Consider the following 19240-nt stretch of genomic DNA (forward strand, 5'->3'; position numbering starts at 1 on the left):
TGCTCAGCTCGGGCTGACTCGAACCGCTGTTGCTCAGAGCTCAAACTCTTGAGCGAGCTCTTAACCAACTGAGCCACTCAGCCGGCCCTTAATTTGGGAATTCTTAAAGGTCTAGGTAAGTGGGACATGCACACCTCCTTGAAACTTCTTTCCAGAATGAAGAAAGGGGACTGAGACAGAACGGCAAATAGAGACGCACGGCTCAGAACTCACCTTGAGGGCCTTTTCAAGCTTACTATCCTTGTCTTTTTCCTTTTTAGATTTCTTCTTGGCCACCTGGTCCATTCCATCCACCTCATCGCCTTTCCGCTTTCTGAAAGAGATGCAGGATGTAAGTAAAAGAAAGCAGCAGAGCCATTAAAACTCGGAAGCCCAGAGACTTGGGTGACACAGTATCTGGACGTTATCTCAGTTCCTCTCTGCCAGGCCCTGCTCACACCTGCTTTGCACTCCGGGCTCTAGGTAGCTTCCTCTCTCTGCTCAGGCAGTGTTGGCACTGACTTCATCCACATCAGAAATACACTCTGCTGGCAAGGAGGGGGGTCGGTGGTTGCTCTGGAGCCTTGGAACAGCCGGTACAGGATCCAGGGCTCAGGCTCCATGTGATGTGAAAAACCCCAGGTATCTCTTGGCACAAACAAGATGGCCTGGAAGGTTCTGATAGGGACAGTGCCAGAAGTAAGCCTGTGGCTTAGGAGGAGAAAGATACACAAGTGCCAGGGGTTCAGCCTTTCAAGCTAAAACACAGAGCTGCTCCTCAGGCCAAGAGGCTGTTCTCAGAGGTAAGGCTGCACTGCCATTTAAAGGCCAAACGAGAAACGACAGTCTGCTGGCTGCCTCAGCAAACTCTGCTGACCAAGGTCAGCACTGTCATCCTTGACTTCAGGAGGGCACTGAGGTCGTCGGCAGCCCTGTAAAACAGGGCAGGACAGCGACCGTGGTTAAGACTCTGTTTCAGCCGTCACACAGACCTGAGTTCAAACCCTTGTATTTTTCCTCATCCGTAAAAACAGGGAAAAGCACACCATCCACCTTATAGGATTGCGGCGATGGTTAAGTGGAATTCCCCCCGTGAGGCGCTGAGCACAGTGCCTGGCTCATCAAAAGTGCTCCATCCAGTCTGGTGGTTACGGCACACACACGAGCTTATGCACCAACGTCGTGGGCTGCAACGCCCCGAGGAGCGTTTAATCCATGGGTTTGGTTTCCCAATTTTCATACTCATTCCAGAGCCACGCATGCTGGACAATGAACTACGAACTGAAATAACGCACGACAGCTGCTTGATGCTACCAGGGTTACCCTGATCCTAACACGGCACAGTCATTGTCCCAGGAGCACGGTGCACACCGCGGCCCTGCCACGTCTCCCTTGGTGTGCTTGTTACCAAGCAATGCAAGACCGGGGATGAAGGACCAGCAAAGGGGAAACAGGAAAGAATGAGAGGTGCCCACAGATTCCAGATGGGTCACTGAGAGGTCTTCCCATCCTAAATGTCAGCACCACATGACCAAAGGAAACCCATACCATTCTAAACTCTAAAACAGGGACAATCTTATCAACTGCTCCCCCTGCCCGCATTTAAAACCAGCCATGATTCTCTCAGCACCATTCCCCGAGAGACCCAGACACAAAGGAACACATCCACAGAGGAGGTGGCCATGGGGACGTGAAAGTGGGTCACACAGCGGCCAGAGGAAACGTGGTTGACTGACCCGGGTGGGAAAGGGGAACGCTCAGACAGGGTGGGAGAGTGGCGTCTAAATGTCCAAAGGGCTGTCGTGGGACTAGCTCGGTCTGCCTGCCCATGAGGTCAGGCGTGGAAGAGGGAACAGACCACTAGGAACGCCCTGCTGGGGAAGGGGCAGAGCTCAGCTGTCACCATACTCTGTCCACATCCATGGCTTTGTCACTGTCAGCAACAGGGAACACGAATCTGCGGGGTCTCTGGGCTGCCACCAAGCCCCTCACTGACCCACCTTGTACCCTCTACACACCCTTCGCTCTTGACTCCTGGGAGCTGCTTCTTCAGTGCCTCCTTATCCTCGGGAGAGAGCAGGCCGAAGCCCTTGAGCTGGCTTGCGCTGTACTCGGGCCGGAAGCCCAGCTCCTCCCTGTTCTGAACAAAGCAGTTCGGGTGGTACCAGCGGTCGATCATACCCAGCTGGGGCTTCTCCGGGTCCAGCATCTTCTTGGACAGGCGCACCTGGCCCTGTAGGAAAAACCACATGTGGTCCCGAGAGACACTGGAGGCCTAGAGGCAACCGAGCCAGCCTGTGCTCCACCCAGTGAGGGGCCTCAGGTCCACTCCAGGGGCATCGAGAGGGCTGCTGGGAGGTTCTGGTTCTTTGATGCCCCAGGGGTTGTGTGTTACCTTCTAGCCCAGCACCCTCATTTTAAACGGGCTCAATTCCAACTAGCTATCTACCTACCCTCCTGGGCAAGCTGAGGAAGTTGTAACACTTCCTGAGACCTGGAGCAGGCATTGAACCACCTAGAACGCGTGCCGGGGCAGAGCTGGGCCTTGAACAACAACTGGGACGCTACACTGCAGGCCTAGGAGCCAGAGCAGGCTCCCAATCCCAGCAGGCGTTTTCTGCCTTCGCCCCATTCTTTGTTCTATTTGCACATATGAAGGCCTCCTAATAAACCCATAGGCTAGAACCTAGTCCTGCCATCCTGCCCAGGGTCACAATTCCAACCTGACATCCCCAGGAGGCGAGCTCCGCGCCCGTGAGCCTCAGGCCCAGACAACTCAGCACAAGAAGTGCTGACGCAGCGTAAAACTCCATTTCAGGCCAAGCACCGCTCAACAGCACACAGCTTTGGACACACGCCTTGGAAGCTTAACTTTTGTCTCAAATTTGCAGTGGCTGAAGGTACCTGGAGAAGGTCTAGCAATGTCACGGTTTTCCTTTCTAAATCCCACTGGCTCACCCCAAAGGAGGCAAGAACCTTTAATCAGTACCTTTAACTAATCAAACAGCAAGTTTGTGTGAGATCAGACAAGGGTGATGAAGGCGGAGGGCATGGGCCCGCCCTTCCACCCTCGTCCCCTGCTACTCAGATAGCTGCTGTCCATTCCTCCCAACTGGCTAGCCATCTGCAGGGACGAGAACTGGTAGGAAAGGATGGTTCATGAATTTCCTCTGATAAAGAGGAAGAAACCTAGAGGCTCTTATCAGGGGACATTTTCCTTAAACTTAACCCTACCAGAAAACACAGACCAACCAGCCTTCTCTCAGCCACACTGCTGAGCCGAGAAGAAATAGTCCCCTCTTGTAAATGCTTTCCAAAGGGCCCCCGGTCTCCTAAGAGTGGATGCAGCTACATACATGAGTGAATTGTGCGTAATTTGGGCCAGCCTTGTCTGGAATAAAAACCATTGTCACCTCCTTGTCTCTATTTTTAACCACTACTGTTGAGCTAGCACTTAAAGCCCATTTTTTTTTTTCTTTAAGAGATATCCAATGCATCCAATGTAAGAAACCCAGCAAGTCTGATATCCGGGCTTCTAATAAGCCCTTACCTTTTCTATCTTCTCCATGCAGCCCTTGCAAGTGCTCCTGTTGGACTTGGCATACTCTGCCGCAAAGTCCCCCAGCGTCTTCTCCGTCTTGCTGCCAACTCCATCTTGGCCTTTGCCTGAAGAATCAAACACAGCAATGCTTGTGTCAACAGCCTCAGTGTGGCTCCGGAGTCCCTGTCCTCCTCCACTAGGACACTCTGGGTTTGGGGCGACTACGGTTGGTCTATCTCATCTACGCCTGTTTCTAACCATTGTGGTTGGTCAATAGAGCTTCTTTTCCGGCAATAAAATAAAAAACTTTCTCAGCCAGGCTCTTGCAAACAGCACAATGTTAGTGGTTGTCTCACCTTCCAACTCTCGCTACTTCCTCTAGAGCCCCCGCCCTCACTTTGGAAAAAACTCTTAAGTGCTTACTACAAAAGCCTTGCAACATACTAAATTCTAACTCCATCTTCTAATTTCCATCGTACTTTTTTTTTTTTAAAGATTTTATTGGGGAGTTGGGGGAGGGGAACAGTGTTGGGGAATTGGGGAAGGGGAACAGACAAGTTGTTTTTCTTCAGTCTTCGTTGTGGAGGGCGCCAGTTGCCATCTGGCTGCCCGTCAGCAGCTCGTGGTCTCTAAGCTCAAAGTGCTGTGTTCAATCTTAGTTGCAGGTGGGCGGGCATAGCCACCATCCCATGTGGGAGTCGAACCAGCAGCCTTGTTGTTAAGAGCGCACGTTCTATCCACTGAGCCATCTGGGTGGCAGCTCAGCTCAAGGTGCCGAGTTCAGCGGAGCCCACCACCGAACAGGCACTCTTGTTGTTACATCAGCTGAGCCATCCTGCCACCTGTTGGCAGCTCAGCGACAGCTCAGTCTGGGCTCAGCGTCACTGGACCATGTGGGAATTGAACCGGCAGCCCTGTTGCTCAGAGCTCACGCTCTTAAGCCAACTCTTAACCAACTGAGCCACTCGGCCGGCCCCTTCTATTACACTTTTATTTATCAAGGTTATATGCTAAATTAAAGGGAATATCTTTATATAGACACAAGTATATGTAAGATTAAATATGTACTAATGGTGGGATTTCTAATTAGTGGGGAACGATTAAATTATTCAACAGTCTTGGGGATAAACGGCCAGGCAGATGGCACAAAAGCTAGATTCTTTTCTTATATAAAAATAAATTCCAAGGCTCAGTGTTTCTCTCTAATGATCAGGAATAAGACAAAGCTGTCTTTTCTCACTTCTATTTAACCTTGTATTGGCGGTTCTAGTAAGTGCACTAAGGCAAGAAAAAGAAACAAAGTGTGCAAGTTTAAAACCACTAGTACCATTAAGTGAATTCAGGAAATCTGCAGAGCCCAAGGTCAATATACTAGCAATAAACATACTAGAAAAAAAATTTAAAGCACACTGCTATTTAAATATCATTAAAATACACAGAAGACTTAGAGATAAATTTAATAAGCATACAAGACCTCTACACTGAATCTACCAGACTTTGCTAAAATTAAAGAATTAAATAAATGGAGAGATATATTTATGGATAAAAAGGCTCAATTTATTAAGATGTCAATTTCCCCAAATGTGATCTACAGATACAATGCAATCAAAGTCCTAGCATTTTTTGGGGGGGGGAGGGGGGATTCACAAGTTTACTACAAAATTCATAAGGAATTACAAAGGACCTAAAAAGGTCACAACGTTGAAAACATGACTTCATAACTTACTATAAAGTTACAAGAATTAGGACAGTGGGGTATTGGTAGACAAATCAGTAGAACAAAATGGAGACCAGACATAGACCTACAGTTATGCAGTCAACTGGTTTTTACATATAACAGAAGCCAGTCTTTTCATTTTAAAAATTATTATTATTATTATTATTATTTAGCTGAGCAATCCTGCCACCTGTAGACAGCTCAGCTTGGGCCGCGAATCGAACCGGCAACCCTGTTGCTCAGAGCTCGCACTCTTGAGTGAGCTCTTAACCAACTGAGCCACTTGGCCGGCCCGAAGCCAGTCTTTTCAACAAATGGTGCTGGAACAAAAGGATATCCATACAAGAAAAAAAACAAAAAACAACTCCTTCTTCACACTTAACACAAAATTAATTTAAGATAAATCACAAATCTAAATACAAGAGCTAAAACCGCAAAACTTCTAGAAGAAACAAGGAGTATATCTTCATGATCTTAGAGTAGACAAAGATTTCTTAGGAGACAGAAAGCACTAACCAACAAAGGGGAAAAATTTAACAAACTGCACTTCATCACAATGAAAAGCTATGGCTCTTCAAAAAAAAAGACAGTAAGCAAAAAGGCAGGCCTGATTGGGAGAAGGTATTCACACTATTTATGTCTAATAAGACATCTAGAGAACTTGCATCTAGAGAACTCTTACAATGCAATAAAAAAAAAAAAGACAAATGCAATTTAAAACCACAGCAGGGTATCATTACATACCTATTAGCATGGCTAATATAAAAAAGAGCGACCATACCAAGTGAAGGATATATATGGAGGAACCATCATCACTCTCACATATTCCTGGTGGGAATGTAAAATGGCGCAATCACTTTGGAAGTTTGGCAGTTTCTTTAAAAAGCTGAATACACATCGGCCATATGACCTGCCACTCCATTCCTAGGTACTTAACCGAGAGAAGTGAAAGCACATGTATATATAGAGACTTGTACACAAATGTTAATAGCTGCTGTGTTTTTAAGAGCCTCAAGCTGGCCAACAACCTAAAGTCACCAACAGGAGAATGGACAAATTGTGACATACTCTAAAGACGACTCTTTGGCATAAAAAAGAACTTAACTGATGATACACAAGACAACCTGGATGACTCTCACGGACTTTATGCTGAGTGAAAGCAGCTTACAAGAAAAATACACTCTATTCTTTTTTATTCCTAAAATTCTAAAGCCTACAAAATTTATCCACGGGTTTAGAAATCAGAACAGTGGTTACCTTGCCGGTGGGGAAGGATGACTGGGAAACAGCTTAAGGGAACTTTCTGGGGGGTGAGGGGACAGGCAAATGTTCTATAACTTGATGGGGTGTGTATGTTAGATGTGTGTATGTATTTATCAAAACTCACTGAACTGTCAATTAAAGTTTGTGCATATAAATGTATGTTCATTATTTTTAAAATTACAGGTAAAAGATTTTAAAATAGCAAAAATAGATACCGTAAATGAGAAGACCTATAACTACAAGAACATTTAGTCAAAGATGAAGCTTCAATGTGACAAAACATACAACAACAAAAAAATCTAAAAGAAAAATGTCAAACTAGGAAAATTTTCGCAAAACGTGACAAAGAATTAGTATCTTTTACATTTCATTAAGAAAAAGACAAATATTCAAAGAAAAATGAGGCAAGGACACATACTAACTTCAAAACAACACAAATAAATAATAAACACATGACAAAATGTTCCACCTCACTAGAAGCAAAATGTAAAGGAATGAAAACATAGGGATGGGGTGGAAATGGAGCAATGGGCGTGTTATATATTCTGAAAGGCAATTTGGCACACACACAGAGACCTTAAAATGGGTCATCAGTTTGAGCAGTAATTCTACTTCTTGGAATTAAAGAAATCACTGGACAGGTGCCCAGGAGAGACAAGAAGTTTGCAGCAGCTCCATTTGTAATAGAGCTAAATGCTTAAAGGTCTAGTCTCAAAAGCAAGACAGTCTGCACAATCCTGGCTCAGGTATTTACCAGCAGCGTAACCTTGGCCCAGTTACCAAGTCTCCCAGTGTCTCAGCTCCTCATCAGTAAAAATTGGAAAAGGGCTGGTGGCAAGGATTGGGTGAAATGCATGTCAAGTGCTTGAATAATGCACAAAATTTAGTAAGACCTCAATAAGTACTAAGTATCTTTAAAGCATGATGGAAATAATGGCAACTTCCAATGAGGAAAAGAGTATAAATACTAAGTTGTAAAATGTAATATGTAGGTCACCATCACCAATCATTGGGAAAATGCAAATCAAAGCCATAATGAAATACCACTTCAAACCATGTAGATGGGCATTATTTACAAACAAAAAAACAAACCAGAAAACAAAAGAGTTGATAAGGACACGGCTAAAGCGTATCGCTGGTGGGGATGTAAACAGTACAGCCGCTGAGGAAAATTAAACAGAATTACTGTATGACCCAGCAATTCCATTTCTTTCTTTCTTTCTTTCTTTTTTTAAAAAAAGGATTTTATTGGGGGTCTGGCCGAGTGGCGAATTGGTTAAGAGTTGGCTTGGGACGCCAGGTCTGAGCAGTAGGGTCTCGGTTCGGATCCCACATGAGGGCCAGTGACGCTGCACCCTCTCCAGCTAAGATGGTGAACAACAGCTTGACCTGGAGCTGGGCTGACATGAGTCGCCGGTGACCGATCTGCCTCACCCGGGAAGTGAGCAATAATACCAACATGGGCCAGTGAAGCAACATCCTCCATAACTAGATTGAAGAACAAAAGTATAGCCACTTGTCTGTTCCCCTTCCCTGATTCGCCAATGCTGTTCCCTGATGAAAAAGAACTGCCTCTTTAAAATTTAAAGGCACCCCAGCAAGTTTGTGGCTATCAACAAACTGAGTGAAGTTTATATGGAAAGGCAAAATACCCAGAATAGCTAGTACAATATTGAAGAACAGAGTCAGAAGACAGACACTACCAAAAATGAACATCCACATGCAAAAAAAAAAGGAAAAAGGAATCTAGACACAGAATTCATACCTGTCACAAAAATTAACTCAAAATGAACCATAGGCTTAAATGTAAAATCCAAAACTATAAAACTCCTAGAAGATAACACAAGAAAATCTAGATGAGCTTGGATATGGTGATGACATTTTAGACACAACACCAGACACAATCCATGAAAGAAATAATTGATAAGCCGGATTTCATGAAAATTGAAAAGTTCTGCACCATGGAAAGGCAATGGCAAGAGAATGAGAAGAGAAGCCACAGACAGAGAAAATATCTGTACAAAACATATCTGATAAAGGACTATTATCCAGAATACACAAAGAACCCTTAAAACGCAACGAAACAACCCAATAAAAAAATGGGGCAAATAACTGAACAAGTGCCTTACCCAACATAAACAGATGGCAAATAAGCACCCAAAAAGAGGCCCCACATCATGTGGCATCAGTGAACTACAAATTAAAACCAGATACCACTATACACCTATTAGAATGCCCCAAATCCCAAACACTGTTCACAAATGCAGGCAGGACTGCGGAGTACAGAGCTCTCACTCATGGCTGGTGGGAATGCGAAATGGCGCAGCTACTTTGGAAGACAGCTTGGCAGTTTCTCAGAAAGCTAACCATACTCTTACCATAAGATCCAGCAATCATACTCCTTTGTATTCACCCAAAGGAGTTGACAACTTAGGTCCACACAAAAACCTACACGTGGATGTTTATTTCAGCTTTATTCATAATTGCCAAAACTTGAAAGCAACCAAGACGTCCCTCAGTAGGTGAATGAATAAACAAACTCTGGATAGCCAGACAATGGAATATTATTCAGCACAGAAAAGGAAGGAGTTATGACACCGTGAAAAGATACACAAGAACCTTAAATGCATATTACCAAGTGAAATAAGCCAACCTGGAAAGGCTACATAATGTGTGATTCTGACTATATGATCAGCTGGAAAAGGTGCGACTGTGGAGTCAGTAAAAAGATCAGGGGTGGCCAGGGGTTAGGGGAGGAGGACAGATGGATACATGGAACAGAGGAATTTTAGGGCAGTGAAAATACTTGATGATATTATAATGATGGACACGTCATTATACATTTGTCCAAACCCATAGAATGTACAACACCAAGAGTGAATGCGAAGGTGAATGACAACTTTGGGTGACAAAGATGTGTCAATGCAGGTTCATGAGTTGTAACAAATGTCCCACTCTGGTGGAGAGGCTGATGGTGAGGAAGATCATGACTCTGTGGGGCTCAGGGTATATGGGAACTCTCTATGCTTTAATTTTGCTGTGAACCTAAAATTGTTCTAAAAAATAAAGTCTATTAAAACAACAATAACGGGCTGGCCGAGTGGCGCGATGGTTAACAACTGGCTTGGGACGCCAGAGGGCCCCGGTTCGGATCCCACATGAGGGCCGGTGACACTGCCCTCCACAGCTAAGATGCTGAACAACAGCTCAACCTGGAGCTGGGCTGCTGTGAGTTGCCAGTGGCGGCGTAGGCTGCAGCCCCTGTGGCAGTGGGTTGCCATGGGCTACCGTGTGTAGCCAGCAGCCAGCGTGAGTGGCCGTCCAGAAGCCGGCGACTGATCTGCCTCACCCGGGAAGACAATGATGGTGCCAACTTGGGCCAGTGAAGCAACGTCCTCCACAACTAAACTGAAGAACAAAAGGACAGCAACTTGTCTGTTCCTCTTCCCCCAATTCCCCAGCACTGTTCCCATCCCCCCAATTCCCCAATAAAAATCTCAAAAAACAAAACAAAACAACAACAACAACAACAGATGTAAAGGTCACATTTCAGGCATCTGGAAAAATAAAATATCCTGCAACAGGACAATGCTGGGTCAATGAGGTGTGGCTGAAGTAACAGGGGCGCCTTGTTCTCTGCGTGCTCGTGGGAAACGGGGGTGGGGGTGGGGGGAGCAAGCCACAGGACTTTTTCTTGCTCTGGGAAAGGCCCCTGGAAGCTCTGGGGTTGGAGGTAATGCCTGCTACCTTCCCTGGGGTGTACGCACCTGTCACCCCTCCAGCCTCCGCCGTCTTCTTAACTTTCTGCTGGTCATCCCACCGGAGCTCAGAGAACCCATCCACCTCGACCTCAGGGTTCCAGATGGAGTGGCCAACCTTCCAGAAGCAGGAGAAGTGGTACCAGTGTGGGACTTTGCCATCAAACATGGGCGACTAGAAGGACGGGAATCAGAGAGCGGTAAATGAGCAGTTACCTCCGACCTGGCCTCAAGCCCAGCCCTCAGCAGTGAAACATATCAAGCCCGTTTTATCTGCAAAACAACACCTTGCCTATGTCCCCATATGGTCCCGGGAAAAGTTACAAACAGTTGAAAAACAAAAAAAATTGTTCTACATTTTTCCTCGATCTTGCTCACAGCTAAGAATGCTGCTGAGTGATCCCACACTTTCAGGACACGGAACACCCACGGGAATGACCGCGTTTTTGAACAGGGTTCTGTCCATGTACCTTTTAATCACACGTCACTACGTTTCAGTGACATGCTTTACTTCAGAGCACAGTCAAATGCACACAAGATGCCTGTTCTGTGTCCCCACCCCACTGCCTTTGCCTGGGAGAGTCAGGCCTAGACTCGAAGGGCCTGTGTGGCCCAGAAAAGGCTCTGGAAATGCCTCTGCAGTTAAAATAATAAGGAACAAGCCCCAGATAATGAGGGAGGCAAAGAAAATGTGTCAGAAAAAAAGCGGCAGGCTCACAGCAGCCATGCAGACGTGAGGGGAGTTAACTTCTACGAGGGAGAAGGAGAGAATGGACGGGGAGGCAGGCCAGCAGGGCAGATGACACAACTCCTAGGCCTGTATCTAGACTGGCAGCTGGCTCACAGACCTTCAGGAAGCGCCATTTCCTGGAGCAGGAACTGGAAAGTCAGGCCACCTGGGAAAGGTGGTTCCCCTTTCAAAGGTTTTCTGTCCTTTAAAGTTCCACATGAGGGTTGGTACTGACTTAACACTATCAGGTCTTTCACTGTGACAAGTGGAGGTGACAGTGTGGGATGAACACTGACATTTACTCGGTTGCTGGCACCCGCAACTGCTTCTGGGTGGGAACCAGCACCCCCATATCGCAGATGCCTGGAGGTGGGGTGTCCACGCTGGCAGCAAGTGACCCAGTTCCAACTTGAATCCTATACCACAGTTCTTTCCACTACACTGCTGGGCAGGAAGAGCTACTAAAAAAGACTCAAGTGTTCTGCCTGCAGCAAGGGAGGCCCCAAAGAGCTGATTTTATAGAACATAAGGCTAAATGTTATGCAGATGGAATAAATACATGACAACAGCATTTAAAGCAAACACCATACAGAACTTTTAGGTTGAAGTTGTGGGGACAGGGGAAATGTTCTGAAAATGGCAGTGACAAGGTCTCCCAACCAGCGTTCGCCCACTATGTGAGAGGCCTCTTTCCAGATTTGATAGATTAAAATCGAAGGTCAAGGCCGGGGCACTTTCAAGGACGCCTCAGCACCAGGCAGCCTGGGTTTACAGCAACCATCAGCTGTTCCCTTGGCACAGAATGCTCCCTAGCCCTACTCAGAGCAAACAGCCTTCCTCAGGTCCCCCCTAAGGCCCCTCCCACAGATCCCCCCAGTTAAGAATGACCCATTTGGGTGATTATTTAATCAGTGTCTGTTGTGCACTGGGTTAGAAGCTCCTCTGAAAGGCATAACTGTCTTGCTAGCATCTGGCAACGCCTGCTCATAGTGGGCACTCAGGGTATTTGTGGAATGCCCCAAGTCTGGAGGGAAGAAAGGAAGGAAAGACAGGGGCATTCCAGCTGTGGAAAAGAGGTCCTCCCAAAGCAGACAACAAACGGCATTTCAGAGTGGACTTGTGTTCTGGCTCTCAAAGTTTCACCAAGGCAGCAGACACACTCTTAAGCATCTGGCCATGTTGTTACATCTACGGTGGCCTCCACCTGGCTTTTCCTGCCTCCGTACCCCTCGTCTAGCCCGCCTCTGCAATGTTCAGGTTCCGCTCATGCAAAACACGGCATGTGACTCAGTGGCTTTGCCCCACACTGGAACTCGTGGTTGTGCTATTTCTTCCTGGCTCTACCTGTCCCTTAAACATTGGTCTGGGTGCTGTGTTCCCAACTACCCCAGTAGTGCTAGGCACCTGAGAGGCTGCCCATGAGCGTCCTCACAGCACAGGCTTGGGGGGGCCGTAAGGGCCCCCATCTCCCTCAAAGAGGGAAGAGTCCGTGACCAACGCAAGGCTTTACCCTACAACTTAGGACTGAGAATGATATGGCAGGAAGGGAACTACACCGAGGTCACAAGATGATGGCTTCCACTTGGCAGCTGCATGGCAGGGGCAAGAGGCAGAATCTTTGTGTGCTCCAAACACTGGGCACCCCATCCCAGCGTCCTCAGCCAGCCACTCTCCACGTCCACTGCCCGCCCATCCCACAGAGCGCACAGGATGACCTTTAGTTACCACACCACAGGTGGCCAAGTAAGCAACGACAACAACGCTGTTGCCTCAAACCCTCCCAAGACAGAACACAATGGCCCACCACACCCTCCTCCCAGTTCATCCCCTCAAGGCTGCCCCAGGGCACACCAGCTACAGTTTCAGGTATTTGATACAGCCCGGAAAACAATCCTCCCATACAAATGTAAAACAAGGTTTTAAAATTCAAGTGGGAGAAGAATGGCTTCTTTCTTCCTGGCTCCCACCAGCTCAGTCTACAAGACCAACTTTACATTCTGAATTAAAACTCCACTCCCTAATTACTATCACAGAAAACCACACTAACCGATAAAGAATTTCCTTCACTGTCAAGTTTCCGGCAAGAGGCCCAGGTTAAACTTCATTAGGCTCAGAAATTGATTCCTCAATGGAGCCACCCCAGACTCGCCCAGACAGAGCCCTCTCGCCTCTCGATTCCTGTGACCTTGCCTCATCACACTGGTAACTTAGGTTTCTGTCTGTCCTCCACACCACAGGGGCCTCTTTGGCTGCCTGGGGAAGACTATGGATGTCCCTTTTCCAGAATAACATTTAAAAATACGTGACAAAAGACACAGGCTCACAAAGAAAACCAATTATATTGAAATAATTACCAAAACATTAAAAACGTGTACAGGGATACAGTAACCCATGAGCTTCAAAGCATTAAATAACAAGATCTAGCACTCACTCGAAGAGCTACTGTAATTTTGAAGCAGTGATGAGGGTAAAGGAGATTTAGAGAAATCCCCAACAAATTGTAAAGTGATATGAAAATACCTGTAATTACCATTGGTGACCAAAATCACAAGTACTGCTAATATACCTTTGTGGCTTACACTCATAACTGAAGGTAATAATGACTTTTATCTAGAAGTTAGTGAAGATGGAGATGTAAATTTGTTCTCATCTAAACTCACGGGTCTTCTATTCACGTCCCAGGCCCCAGGTGAAGAGCCCCTGCCTGAGGAGAAAGCTTTGTAAGATCAGCCAGCCGCCCATACATATCTTCAGGGGAAAGTTCAAAGGCGGTAAAGCTCAAAGATGCTTAGTGGGAGATGTGGCAATTCAGATGGCAGGCCTTGTCTGCTCTTCCAACCTCGATTTCCTGCCACTTCTGTGAATAAGGACTCCTAACCAAGCTCCCACGATGGGCACACAAATGCCTAGGGCACAGCTCTATCAGGTGATATCCACACCTGGACAGCAATGTTTACCAGTCATCTTCCCTTTAACCTAACAGGTTAGGTTAGCTTACGCTAAGGTTCCCTTCAAGCTCCCAGGGATGGAGTGCCCCTAGTACCCTGCACGGTACCTGGAACCTACTAGGTGCTCAGCGAGTATGTTTATTGAATGAATAGTATGTATTATGTGCCAGGTACTGAGGATAACAAGATGACAGCCTCCGTTCCTGCCATGTCACGAAATGAGATAACCTTGGTACCCACTCCCTCCCACCTCTTCAATTTTAAGTACTGAAGATCCAGGGAGGGCTCTCCGGTCATTCCTAAAACACATTACTGCCTCACCATAAAGAGGAAAAGTCGTTACCTTGACCATGAACAACGCTAAGGTGGGACAATAGTCAGCTTTATACAGGAGGTGGGGAGACAGGGCAGGTGAGGACCAAGATCACCCAGGCAAACAGGAGCAAACTAGAAGCTGGAGGAGGCAGGAACCCCCTTGGCAGGGGCCTACAAACACCATCTCACAGTGCACTTCTAACACCCCACGGGGGTCTCCCAGGCCTCAGGAAACCCCCGGGAATCCCCAATCTATCAGTAAGTCCCAATGAGGAACGCCCCCCCCCCCCAGCCACTTACTCAAACCCGATAGCTGCAAATGCATCAAGATATGCGCCTATGAAGCTAGAAAGTTTGGGGGAAATGTTATTTTGAACCACAAATCGGTTAAAAAGTGAATGCACTGTACAGAAATGACACAGAATTGCATTATTTAAAAAAATGAGGGTGAACGGATGTTGAAAGGATAGCCCAAAATAGATGTTAAAAAAAAAAAATCCTCGCATGCCAGTGGCCACCATCAATGTAGGACAAAAACCTTCCAGAACAAGGCAGGTCAAAATCAGAAGAGCCTCAAAAGACCACGCACACATTTTTTTCCCCTGGAGCTAACGGTAATCTTTAGAAGCAGTTCCTTATTTTTACAAAACAAAAGGCACCACCAGTTCTAGACTGAATTTCCCGGGCTTTTCCTGCAAGATCAGCACAACCTTCCGGAAGGTCCAGCCCGCGGGCCACACGCAAGACGAGCAGCAGCAGCAGCGCCTACAGGCCTGGCACCGGGGTCCAGGGGCCGGGCCGGGCCGGGCCGCTCCTCCGGGCAAGCCCTCCCCCCACTCCTCCCGGACACGGAAGCCCCGCCGCGCACAAAGCGGCCCTCCCGCCTGCACCTGCACCATGATGGCCATCCGGAGCGAATCCTTGGGGATGCTCTCGCTGCATTTCTTGCACGAGGCGCGCCCGCTCTTCGCATACTCGACCCGGTAGAGCTTGTCCGAGGACTCCGCCATCGTACTCCTCGTGCCGCTGCAGCTCCGGGAGCTCAAAGCCGCCAACTGGAGACCCACTGCCGCCGCCTCTCCACCCCGCGCGTGCGTGCGTGCGTACGTTTGTCAGTCAGTCCGCTCCCTGCAGGAGCCCGAGCACCCAGAGCCGTCGCGGAACACGCCGCGCCGACCACCCGCCGCTCGCGGATAGATTGCTGATGCCTGGTGGCGGGAACGCCCCCGGCGCACGCGTTCAAGGGGCGGGGCCGCCGGCGCGCGCGCCCTCTGCAGACCGCGGCGGATGGTTCTTTCCCGCGCCTGCGGCTGCGCGAGCTTAGCGAGCCGCTTCTGCGCGCAGCCCCTGGGCTTGTGCTGCGTCAGTACCTCTTAGAAGCAGTGGACGCCACCTCATTAACCATTTTGTCCCTTGGAAGGCTTATCTACTCTCCCAACTAATTCTACCTTCATTCCCTTTTAATAAGCCTGTCACTTGACAGTTGTTGGAGACAACTCAATATTGTTAAACTCATCACTACTTGAAATTGCTATAGTTAGAAGATCTGCTACTCTAGATTTTGTTATTTAATGTAGAACTATATATCTGATTTCTTTTTAAGCCTATACATTTTATTATATTCATTTCAAACATAAGGGAGTGTGCTGTATTAGACTATTCAGCTCTGCTGTAGAGGACAAGAAAAAACAGGATGAATGAAACTCATAAGACATGTTAAGCATAGAGAAGAAGAAAGTCAGTAGCTTAAGAGACATGGATGTTGAGTAGGCAATTAAGTTGCGAGACATAGGCAAAAATCCTAAATAAGTGACTTGTTAGATATGTTGAAGAGAAATCCAATAAGAATATATGATGAAACAAAAGAATTTTACTTAGAGGATGACCCAATCAAAAGGCATGATCACTCGACTTCTGGGCCACTCATTGGTGGTAATATTATGGTCCATTCTGGCTCCCATATGCTCCGCCCCCAAACTGCAGATAAAACTTGTGTTCTGCTTGTGTTCAAAACTTGTGTGCAGCTTGTGTTCTGCAAGCTGATTGGTGAGCGACATCTGTGGCCAGGCATACTTGCCCCTGTGTCTCTGACAAGTGACTGTGAGTGGGCTTCAGTACTCTGTTGAGTAGCCTTGAGCGTCCTCAGCTCTGGTCTTTGTAACCCCACCGTCAGTGGGGCTGGCTGATGCAGCAGAGAGAACTTGTGAACATTGCATAGCCTGGGGTGTAGATGGCGTAGTCCTTCCACCTTGCCTCTACCCTGTCCTATGTGTGTTTCCTCCTCCATGTTATTCCCCTTGCTTCAGGAGGTTTAAATCAGGAGTTTCAAACTGATTTTAATAAACCCTGTAATTCAAGCATTACAGGTCTGGGAGGCTTTCTGTTTTGTGACTTCTGGTATGGTTTGCCTGATAGTGTATCTGGAAGCTACCATTGCATTAGAGGACCATAGATTTCATTGGACTGACAAGGGGATCCTGAGCACACACACCAAGGTTAAGAATTCCTGCCCTAGACTCCTAAGGAGAGCCAGCGATACCCTACTGCCTTCTCAATATTTTTGTTTGGATGCCTTATGTTCTCCAATGATGTCCAAAACCTCCTCCACTGCTTCTCATCTCAGGGAATGGCTCATGGTTCTCTGCATTGCTTAGATCAAACGCCTGGAATCAACCTGACGCCTTTTCTCTTCTGTCCAACATTCAATCCATCTCTGAATCCTGATTTCCTGACTTGAATGGTTTCTCACCACCTTTCCCATCAGCACGGCTGTCAATGCCACCATCATCTTTTATGATTCTGAGACATTATCGTGTGGCCTGCTTCCATGCCAGCCCTCTTAGTCTTCCCTGCCCACAAAAGCATGTGAGGTTGCTTTAGATCTCAACCTGTGTTACCATGTTGAAAACCCTTCAAAAGCTGCTCCTCACACTTAGAATGAAATCCAAAGTTCTTCCCATGGCTGAGTGTGAGGCCCTGGCCACTTCTCTGAATTCGCGGTCATCCTTGCCCCAGGGCTCGCGCTGCTCCAGCCACACTGGCCTTCTGCCTGTCCCTCAAACACCCCAAACCCAGTCCCACCTCAGAGCCTTTGTCCTTACTTTTCTGGAACAGTCTTCACCTAGCGAGTACCTGGCTCACTTACTCTTTTCATTTAGCTTCTGCTCACATATTAGTGTGACCACCCACAGCTAAGATGCATGCCACCTCTATCTTCTTGCTCTGTTTTATATTATCCTTTGTACTTATTACTCCTCACAGCATATTTTATACATATGTATATGTTTATTGTCAGACCCCCTCTACCAGAACTGGGGTTTTTGTCTATTTTGCTTATTGTAATATCCTCAGAGTCTAGAATATGAGTAGTGCCAAGACCTCAAAAATATTTTTTTGAATGAATGAATAAATCCCACAGTTGACATTTCCTCTACACAGCCCAACTCTTTAATAATAATGTTACTTCACACTTAAATAGATTTTCATATTTTACAAAGGGCTTTCATAAATATTGGTTTGCTCCTCTTTACAATGCTATAAAATCGTTTTTTTAAATAATAAAGGATTGTAATTACTTAGAAGCATTCATACTCTCCACATAACAGCTGCAATTCCCCCCTCCCTGAATTACAAAGTGGTATTCAGTTAACAGAACAATTATTTCATATAAGCTGCATGAGAGACAACTGAAGATGAAAAAACTACCATGCCCATATATAACTAATTTGTACTATGGACAACAAAAACCTGCTTTGAATTCCCACGCCAATTTACAATCCACACAGTGTACCAGGCAAGGTTGGTGGCTATTGAAAATACAACCAGGACAGGGTCGCCTAAAGAATTACTTGGTAACAGTACTCCTCCCCCCAAAAAAGTTTAAAAACAAATCATATACAGCTTTACATTTCACTTTTTTAAAAATTAATTTTCTTAATAATGATATTTATCTAACTTTGAGTGCATACAGTGTATGTATGATGCACCATGCTAGGTGTCTTGAGACGGGGTGACATGAATATAAATGGCCTCTGCCCTTACAGAAGTAATCGACCTACTAGAGGAGAATATGGACAAACAGGTCAGGGTGGGGGTTAAAAAAAAAAGGGGATACAGGATAAGTACTCAGTGAGGGCTGAGAGTGGAAGTTGCCATCCTTGATGTCCCAAATCAGGTCAGTTTCTTCCTGATGTGTCCTGTCTTTTCTTTTTTTTAAGCTGAGCCATCCTGCCACCGTTGGCAGCTCAGCTTGGGCCAGGAATTGAACCACTGTTGCTCAGAACTCGCACTCTTGAGCGAGCTCTTAACCAACTGAGCCACTCGGCCGGCCCCTGATGTGTCTTGTCTTAAACAGTGCTCCAGCAGCATGGTTAATGGTTGATGATTTTTTTCCCATTTAGCAGCCATAGCAGGGGCCAGAGAGAACAAATTTACATCCCATCCTAGTGACATGCTCATTAGCTGAGATCAGAAGGTTGGGGATTTGTAAGCATAGAGCTTTTTAGGAAATTTAGCAACCATAATAGGGAATCAACTAAATCCAATAGTCCCAAAAAAGCCTTCAGACTTTAGGGTGGGGGCCTCTAATCTGAGAGTTTCTTAGAAGTTAGAAATGATGTTAGCTATTTAGAACCCTGCCTTGACTTGATGCACTCCTAGGATCACCACTCACTATCTCTAACCTCCACCGTGACTCTCTCCTTGGTAGAGGTAATATTGTGGGTTTGCGAGGACGGTGGGCTCCTGGATGCCAGGGGCTGGAATTCCCATGCCAATTTACAATCCACGTAGTGTACCAGGCTTCAGTTACCTTTGTACCTTCCACACTAAGCACAGCTCTTTACTTTTTTCTTTCTTTCTTTCTTTCTTTCAAGATTTTTGTTGGGGAATTGGGGGAGGGGAACAGCGCTGGGGAATTGGGGGAAGGGGAACAGACAAGTTGCTGTCGTTTTGTTCTTCAATCTAGTTGTGGAGGACGTTGCTTTACTG

General features: G+C 46.6%; 1 protein-coding gene across 3 annotated transcripts in view; it reads right to left on the reverse strand.

Annotated features, from left to right (window-relative positions):
• Positions 1–15460, reverse strand: part of PARP1 (poly(ADP-ribose) polymerase 1) — a 42077-nt gene extending 26617 nt beyond the window's left edge. The window contains exons 1-5 of one of the 3 annotated variants that reach the window (XR_002125820.1): positions 15142–15460; positions 10268–10433; positions 3530–3645; positions 1980–2212; positions 214–313 (exon numbers count right to left, since the gene is read on the reverse strand). Coding sequence is in view for 2 of the 3 variants with exons in the window: in XM_019659059.1 (XP_019514604.1) it covers positions 214–313; positions 1980–2212; positions 3530–3645; positions 10268–10433; positions 15142–15261 (735 nt within the window). In the remaining variant the exon portion in view is untranslated. The remainder of the gene's footprint in view (positions 1–213; positions 314–1979; positions 2213–3529; positions 3646–10267; positions 10434–15141) is intronic. The other 2 variants (XM_019659060.1, XM_019659059.1) reach the window with 2 other exon arrangements.
• Between the last annotated feature and the right edge of the window lie 3780 nt (positions 15461–19240).

Source organism: Hipposideros armiger, unplaced genomic scaffold (genome assembly GCF_001890085.2).
Source record: "Hipposideros armiger isolate ML-2016 unplaced genomic scaffold, ASM189008v1 scaffold_293, whole genome shotgun sequence".
Classification (NCBI taxonomy): domain Eukaryota; kingdom Metazoa; phylum Chordata; class Mammalia; order Chiroptera; family Hipposideridae; genus Hipposideros; species Hipposideros armiger.